The sequence below is a fragment of the Macaca fascicularis genome, chromosome 6 (genome assembly GCF_037993035.2).
Source record: "Macaca fascicularis isolate 582-1 chromosome 6, T2T-MFA8v1.1".
Taxonomy (NCBI): domain Eukaryota; kingdom Metazoa; phylum Chordata; class Mammalia; order Primates; family Cercopithecidae; genus Macaca; species Macaca fascicularis.
The window spans coordinates 71,250,406-71,259,568 of NC_088380.1; the positions used below are offsets into that span (position 1 = coordinate 71,250,406).

Consider the following 9,163-nt stretch of genomic DNA (forward strand, 5'->3'; position numbering starts at 1 on the left):
CTTATCTCTTGAATCCACTCTTCTATTTGCAATGACAATACTTAGGGCTTCCTTACTTTTTACCAGGACTATTACTTGAGCTTCCTAAATGCTTTCTATCTGTAGTCTTACTCTTCTGCATTCGATTTTCTTCAAAAACACCAGAGTAATTTTCCCAAACTGCATATCTGATCATGTCACTTCCATACTTAAAATCCTTTAGTAGCTCCCCATTAGTAGACACTCAACAAAATCCTTTATGTTCTTGCCCCTGATTACTTCTCCATTCTTACCCTAGAAGTCCTTCTCCTAATGTACATTATACATAATATTCTATTTAGTGTTCTGTCAACTCTCTCAGCTTTTACACATTTTCTTCTTCATGCTTTGTATACTACTTCTACTTTTACAGGCTAACTACTAATTATTCTTTAGAAATGAAATCAGTAATTACTTTTTCTTTTTTTTTTTTTGGGACAGAGTCTCACTCCACTGTCACCAGGCTAGAGTGCAGTGGCATTACCTTGGCTCACTGTAACATCCGCCTCCGGGTTCAAGCGATTCTCCTATCTCAGCCACCCGAGTAGCTGAGACTACAGGCATGCACCACCACGCCCAGCTAATTTGTGTATTTTTAGCAGAGACAGGGTTTCACCATGTTGGCCAGGATGGTCTCGATCTCTTTACCTCATGATCCCCCAGCCTTGGCCTCCCAAAGTGCTGGGATTACGGGTGTGAGCCACCGCACCTATCCCAGTAATTACCTCTTTTAAAAAGCTATCCTTGACCCCTTCATCTGGGTTTAGGACTTCTCCTAAGCATAGTCTTTGTACTTCTATAATACATCTAATATTGTACTACAACATAATATAATGGCTGTTGTTTCCATAAGATGGTAATCTCCTTGGGAGCATGGATTGCCAAAATTTTTCTTTCTATAGCTCATCTAGTGTAAAGTTTCTTGAATGAATGCTTATAGGTCTAAGAGCTATATAAATATTTATCATACATAATGGCTTTTGGAAACTAGCACAACAATCATTTCTTTCCTGAGTCTAATATTGAAGTTGATTTACATCTTATATTAATTATCACTTCCATTTTTTAATACTTACTTCTTCCATATCTTTCCACATTTCTTCACATTCTCTAATAAGTTCTTCTTCAGTATTTGTAACATCTCCCACATCTGTAGTACTATCTGGATCTAGATCTTGTTGATTCATTGATATGTGCTTTGCGATTTTTTAGCTGTAGAAGAAAAACTAAAGCAAAAAATATTTATTCATTCAGCAGTATTGGTTGAACACTTATTACCTGCCAGACACTCATCTAGGGGATAAGAATACAGCAACGAACAAAATAGACAAAAATTCCTCCTACCGTGAACCTTATTCTAAATAAGGAAAACAGACAACAAAATAAAAAATAGAACATATATATACTGTAGTATATAAAATGATTTATAAGTGCCATGGAGAAAAGACAAGGAAGAAACACAGGGAATTAGGGCAAGGACAATATAATTTTAAATAAGGTGGTGATATAAGGTTACTGAGAAATTGACAACTGAGTAAGAAGACATGAAGAAGATAAAGAAACGAAGTACAGGGATGAACAGGGGCAGAGGGTCCAGGCAGAGGAAACTGCAAGTGCAAAGGCCTTGAGGCAGGAATATGACTGTCATGTTTCCACAGTAATGAAGAAGCTGGTGTGATTACAGCAGATTAAGTAAGACAGAGTTGAATATGAGGTCAGAGAGACAATAGGGATGAGATCATGTGGGCTTGGTAGGCTATTTTAAGGACTTTGAGATGATAAGCAATTAGTTTCAAATAGAGGAATTAATCATTTGAATTACATTTTAACAGTACAACTCTGGTTAACTATAGGCAGTAAGGACAGAAACAAGAAAACCAATTAGAAAGTTACTGCAATGACCCAAGCAAGATGTAGGCCAGGATAATACTGATAGAAGCAGCACTGAATGTCCAATTCTGGATATATTTTCAAGACGGAGCCAACAGAATATCTTAACAGCACGTATATGGACTGTCAAAGACAGAAGTAAATTAATACGTTGCCAGTTACTGAGGTGAGAAAGATGGTAAAAGACAGATTCGGCAAACATGGGAGGAGTGCTGATTAAAAACTCAGTTTAGGATATGCTACATTTGAGGTGTCAATTATTGGAGCTGCTGATTAAGCAATTAGAGATACATGTCTGCAGTTGAAAGGAAAGTTTTGAGCTATAAATATGAATTTGACAGCCATCATAACACAGATAAGAGTTACACACTACATAATGACATTTTGGTCAATCACAGACCGCACATACAACAGTGGTTCCAACGGAGCTGAAAAATTCCTATTGCCTACTGAGGTCTTGACGATCCTCACCCTGCCTTAGGCCTAGGCAAAGAAACTTAAAAAGTAAAAAATAAAAATATATAAATTGGCTAGAAAAAAAAGACATAAAGAAAATATGCCAGGTGCAGTGACTTACACCTGTAATCACACCACTTTGGGAGGCCAAGGTGGTAGGAGGTGGTAGGATCACTTGAGTCCAGGAGTTACAGAACAGCCTGGCAACAAAGTGAGACCCCCTTCTCTAAAAGAAAATTGAAAAATTAGCTGGGTGAGGTGGCACAGTCCTGTAGTCCTAGCTGCTCAGGAGACAGGGGCAGGAAGATCACTTGAGCCAAGGAGTTCAAGGTTATAGTAAGCTATGATCACACCACTGCATTTCAGCCTGGGTGACAGAGACAAACTCTGTCTCTAAATTAGAAAATAAAAAAAGAAAGGAAATATTGTTGCACAGTTATGCAACATGTTTATGTTTTAAGCTGTTATTACGAAAGAGTTGAAATGTTAAAAAATTAAAAAGATAAAGCAAAAAACTTACAGCAAACTAAGGTTAATTTATTATTGAATAATTAAAAAATAAATTTAGTATAGCCTAAGTGTACAGTATTTACAGTCTACAGTAAGGTACAGTAATGTCCTAGGCTTTCACATCTTCTCACTACTCACTGACTCATCTAGAGCAACTTCTAATCCTATAAGCTACACTCATGGTAAAAGCCCTAGACAGGTGTTCCACTTTTTATCTTTCATACCATATTTTTTACTGTACCTTTTATATGTTTAGAAAGGTTTAAATACAAAAATACCATTCTGTTACAATTACCTACAGTATTCATCCTAGGTGTGTAGTAGGTTATACCATCTAGGTTTGTGCTCACATGATGAAATCATCTAACAATGCATTTCTCAGCACATATCCCCGTTAAGTGATACATGACTGTACTTACAGTTGTGAGGGTGGGTGAAATAAGAAAAGGAAGAGCGTGCAGCTAGAAATGAGATCTTCAGGCCAGGAGTTATTGAGGTAAGAACCAACTGAATAGCCTGAGAAGCAGCACTCAGTAAGTTAAGAGGAAAATCAAGAACATGATGCCCTGAAATCCAAGAATGTATTCAAGGAAGGAATGATAACTGTCAAACACTGGAGACGGGTCAAGTTACAGAGAACTGACAATGTATTTAGTAATAAAGAGGAACAAAATGTTTTTTCTAAAAATAGTCACAGCAATATTTCAGGTTGTATTCCCCCATCAAGAGGCAGAGTCTTTTTCCCCTCCCCTTGAAACTGAGTGTGACTTTGTGGCTGTCTTTATAAACAGAATACAATGAAAATGACACCACATGACTTTCAAGACTAAGTCACAAAAGGCAATATAGCTAACTTCTCGCTTTCTCTTTCTTGGAACATTCACCCTTGCAACCCAGGCACCACGTTATGAGAAAGCCCAAAGTAGCACAAAAGGAAGAGATCACATGAAGTCCATGTGGAAAGGAACTGAGGTTCCCAGACAAAAGCTAGTATCAACTGCCAGACATACACATGATCATTTCTGACAATTAAGCCCCTAGGCTTTGATCTTCTAGCCAAGGCTCCAGATACTGTAGAGCAGAGAAGCTGCCCCTGCTGTGTCCTGTCTGCATTTCTAATGCACAAAACTCATGAGCATAATAAATAGTTGTTTTATACCTCTACATTCTGGGGTAATTTATTACAACGATTTTATTGGAGTAAACATACAAAAATGAAGGCCACAGATAACCTTTATAGGAGTAGTTTTAGAAGAATGGCAAGAATAAAAGTCTGATTGGAGTGGATTCAAGAAAGAATAGAAGGCAAGGAATTAAAAATATTAAGTATATGAAATGTTTTCAAGAGTTTTTTCTCTAGCCAGGCATGGCAGCACATGCCTGTAATCCCAGCTACTCAGGAGGTGAAGTGGGAAGATCCCTTGAGCCCAGTGAACCCAGGAGACTGAGGCTGCAGTGAGCCATGATCACACCACTGCACTCCACCCTGGGTGACAAAGCAAGACCGTAAGACCATACCAAAAACAAAAACAAAACAAAACAAAAAACCACACACACAAATTTTTTTTCTTTAAAGCAAAAGAGAGAAATACGGTTACTAACTGGAGGGAGATATAGGGTTAAAACAGACTTTTTCTTTTTTAAAGATGGGAGAAAATATAGTATCTTTATATGGTACAATACAAGAAAGAAATATTGCTAATACAAGAGAGAAAGGGGAAAAGAAAGAATGGGATCTAGTACATAAGTAGAGGGGTTGGCTTAAGATAAATGGACATGCAGTTCATGCATTTTAATGGGAGGGTCATCAGAATATCAAGAGTGTAGATGTAGGTAGGTAAGTAGACGTGCTGCTAGGAACTTGTAGAAATTCCATGTGGATTGTTTCTCTTTTCTCAGTAAATGGTAACTACAGTCATCAGCTATGTAAGGATGGGAAGAAAGTATTGCAAGTTTAAGGGCACAGGAAAAAGAGATGTATAAAACAGATATATAAAAAGATGGGAGAGGATAAAGTTACAGGATTATTCAGCAGTAGCATTACAGGCTCACCTGAGATTAGTATCATGAGTTTAAAGTAAAACCAGAGCATGGTTGTTATGTTTTCTTCTATGGTGTAGCACCACAGGCACAGACAGGGACAAAGTGAAAGAATGGTCATAGGAATAAGCAGCTAATACAAGAGAGAGAACATAATCACTAGGGAAGAGAAGGTCAAGAAAAAGAGAGGCCAAATTATTGGATCATCTATAAGGATATTAAAATCACTAAGAATGATGATAGTAGTACTGCAAAGGGCAACAGTGAGCCAGGAGCTAAAAATCTTCAAAGAATGAGGGCAAGTAAAACAATCTTGCTAGATGATTCCTGCAAAGAATAGAAGGGGGTTACCAAATCTGGTGGCATAAGATTCAAAACCGGGCAATTTTAAGAAGGTAGACGGTGCAATAAAGAATGGGGATGTCTACCCCACATCGAATGCAAACCAGAATATGCCTCCTCAATATCTTTATTTATATGGAACTTCGGCATTTTATACTGCTTAATCAATAACTTATTAACAAGAAGTTCTAAGGCAAACCTAAATAAATGGAAAGATACATCATATTCATGGACTGAAAGATCCACATTGTAAAGACATTAATTCTCCCCCAAGTTGAGCTACTGAATCTTAACCAAAATCCTGAGTTTTTGTTTCTCTTTATGGGACTTGACAAGCAAATTCTAAAACTTACATGGAAGTACAAAGGGTTAAAACTAGCCTAAGCTCCTCATGAAAAATAAGATGGGAGGACATACCCTACACTATTATGGCAATGTAGAATTGGCACAAAAATAGGCAAATCGAGCAACGAACACAATACAAAGCCCTTCTTGACTTTCTAGATTCACATACATATGGACACATGACATATGACAGAGATGACAATGCAAATCAAGGAGAAAAAAATAATCCAAATAGATATGTATTTTATATATAATACTGTTTTTTAATTGTATATTTTAGTCCATATAAATCTTTCCCTTTTATTTTTTTTTTAACAAACTGATTAGTACTTGCGGAGAAAAAAATAAGTCTAAATTCATACCTCAATCTTTACGTCACTCCTCACTCCCTCAAAAAACCCAAAATAGAAATCATAAAAAATAGGAAGAAAACACAGAAACTTTTTAAATCTTAGACTAGGAAACACCTTTCTAAGCAAAACTAAAATCTTTACATAAATTTTTTTTTTTTAATTCTGCATGGACAAACATCTCATCAACAAAGTTAAAATTTAAAACCCCAAACTTAGGAGAAATACTTGTAATATATATGGCAACCCAAGACCTAATTTCCTGAAGGTATAACAAGTGCCTACAAATTCATAAGAAGAAACCAAACAACTCACTATTAAAAAAAATTTTAAAAAAAAGATTACCAAAAAAGTCAGGATATCAATTACTTTGGAGGAAGAGTGGAAGGGAGAGAAGGGTTGTAGCTGGGATGGGCCAAATGGAGAGATTTCTGAGGTAATTATCAAAGTTTTATTTCTTGACTAGCATGATGGTAAGGTGTTCACCTCATAATAATTAGTAAACTTTACATTTATTTTGTGTGGGTTTGTGTCTGCATTTTTACAATAAAAACGTAAACAACAAAACAGTTCAACAGAAACCCGCAAAGGACACGAATGAGGAACTCAAAGAAAAAACAAATACCTTTTAAATACAGAAAAAGTACATTCATAAGCTCATACATAATTTATGAAAATGCAAATTAAACAGGCATTAATTTTCATTCAGAATGGCAATAATGCAAAATTGGTAAGAGATAACACTGGTAAGCATGTGAAATAAGAGGCTTGCACTGTTGGTGGAACAACCACTTTGTATGATAATATCCATCAAAATTTCACATGCATTTCTTTTGACCCAGACGTTCTATTCCTAGGAATAATCCTAAAGATAGATATGTCTGCGTAAATCTAAACAATTATGGCGCATTACTTAAAGAAAAAAAAAAAACTTTAAAGGTATGAACTTTGCAACCAGACTATATAGGTTTAAATCCCAGTTTTGATAACTTAAAAGCTATGAGACTTGGGCAAGTCACTTAAACTTCCTGTGCATCAGTTTCCTTTCCTATAAAATGAAGATAACATTAAATATTCCCTAGGGTTATGACAATTAAGTGTGTGTGTGTGTGTGTGTGTATATATATATATAAAAGCAATGTAGCTAGCATATAAAGAGCTTTATCAGTGTTTGCTATTAACAATTTGAATGTCAACTAGTAAAAGGCTGAATATCTCACCTGCTATACCCATAAGACATAGTTAAAGTCTACAAAGCCAAAATCAGTCATCATCAATTTTAGAATATTTTTAAGTGAAAAAGTCAAACATAAATATTTCTTTACTGACCACTAAAATATATTATCAATATGCAAAAGTAATGCAAAACTCTGCACATGTGGTGGGGGTGGAGGGTGAGGGATAGATAGTCAACAAATTATCTGGTGTGGCGATTTAATGTGGCATTAGAATAAAAACATATAGAAACATTTAATAGTTTGCTCTCTACCACTTGAGGATGCAAGATGTGAGCTGTATGTAACCTTGAAGAGGATCATCAAAAGGACCAGAAAATGATGGTGCCGAGATCTTGAATCTCCAGCCTCTAGACCTGTGAGAAATAAATTTCAGTTGTTTAATTAAAACACACACACACACTTAAAGAGTTTAACTTTTCCCCTTCCCATATTTCGTATCCTTAAACCTATCTTCCTGGAAAGGGAACAAGTCAACCTTTTGAGGTCCCCAGTTAAGACTACAATACTTAATCATTTATTGAAGAAAAACAGTATCTCTTTATTTAGGGATAATACTATACTTAAAGAAACTTGCACTATTAATTGGGAAAAGATTAATATACATGAAATAAGCAAAAAAACCCCCACATAATTCTAAAATATATTCATTTATTCAACAAATATGTTAATATATGCCATTGGTAAGACACTAACTGTGTAGGTGAAAAAGTCTTTGTACTCATAGAGCTTCCATTCTCATGCAGACAATATAAATGAATGGATAACTAAACACATGATATGCTTTCAGGTAGTCAGAAGTGCTATGAAATGGTAAAGTATACACCACTGCCTGCAAGTACTATCAGAATTCAAGATAGTGAAGGTTAGAGAAACCAACCCGGAATAAAGGAATCAGTCCATAATAATGCTTAATAAATGTTAACTAGCTACATTATTATTATTATCATTATCATCTTCATCCTCATTATTGCCATGGTCTCTGAAAAATGAGTTGTAAACATGAAGGCTAGATTGCTGTGGAGATGCTTTCAAGCATAAACACGTAAGACTGGGAGGCATGAACGAACAAGGGAAATTTGTGAGACACAAAAGAAAGTAGTCTGATGAGAGCAGAGGGCAGAGAAGAAATGAGACTTGCTAGGTAGAATGGTCAAACAATGGGAACCTTTGAAATAAAGAGCCTACTATGGGGGGCAGTTCCTCCCTGTACGTGGTGCCTATCTCAAGGCAAAAGTAGGGAAGAGATTTACCACGAGGATTTTATTGGGTTGGTGCAAAAGTAACTGCGGAGAAAAAAAGTGTTTTACCGAGGTCATTTTTGACAAGTTGTATTTGATTTTTTTTAAAAGAGATTAAGATCATAAATTTTATGTTATGTGCTTTTTACCTAATTTTTTAAAAATGAAGAAGACAGATGAGAAGGAGGAGAAAGAGTTCAGATGACTGCCAGGTGATGAAATCCTATACCAGGGAGAAGACAGAAGGGTGACCCGTTCTGCCCTAGGTCATTTGGTTACTTGAAGTAGCTGCTTCTCCACTCCACCCCCAGAAACGGTAACAAGCACTCACCACCTTCTTCAGAGAATGTGTGAGAGAATAAAGGTCAGGAGACAAAACAGGTCTAGTGCATTTGAAAGGAAACCCGCGAGTTAACCACTTCCTTCTGTCCCCACCCCTCCATCTTTCTCTAGATACTGGCGAGGTTCTGGAACTGGCGCTGGCGGGCGGGAAGCCGAGAAAAACGAGGCTCAAAGCCGGGTTTGGAAGTCAGGTATGCAGTTCGCCGGCGGTAAGGGTTGCACCCTCCGACTGGAGCTCCACAAGCTTCAACGGTTATATCGCCCTCCCCAGCTCAGCTCTTACCATCACAGCGCCACAAACTCCAGGTCGCCTCAGCGCTGCGTAGGCAGCGCTTGCCAGCCCCGGACGTCTGCGCGCGCTGCATGCCCATTGGAGCTGTTCTTTCCCACCCCA

At 37.0% G+C, this 9,163-nt stretch overlaps 1 protein-coding gene across 13 annotated transcripts in view; it reads right to left on the reverse strand.

The window, feature by feature from the left end:
• Window positions 1-9,123, reverse strand: part of CENPK (centromere protein K) — a 49,145-nt gene extending 40,022 nt beyond the window's left edge. For 5 of the 13 annotated variants that reach the window (XM_005557012.4, XM_073993540.1, XM_045393789.3 and 2 more), the window contains exons 1-3: window positions 9,053-9,123; window positions 7,475-7,542; window positions 1,095-1,244 (exon numbers count right to left, since the gene is read on the reverse strand). In XM_005557012.4, coding sequence (XP_005557069.1) covers window positions 1,095-1,205 — 111 coding nt within the window. In that variant the 5' untranslated portion in view covers window positions 1,206-1,244; window positions 7,475-7,542; window positions 9,053-9,123. Of the gene's footprint in view, window positions 1-1,094; window positions 1,245-7,440; window positions 7,543-8,758; window positions 8,872-9,052 lie in introns of those variants that run through there. The other 8 variants (XM_005557011.4, XM_073993539.1, XM_005557015.5 and 5 more) reach the window with 4 other exon arrangements.
• Window positions 9,124-9,163: the final 40 nt, after the last annotated feature.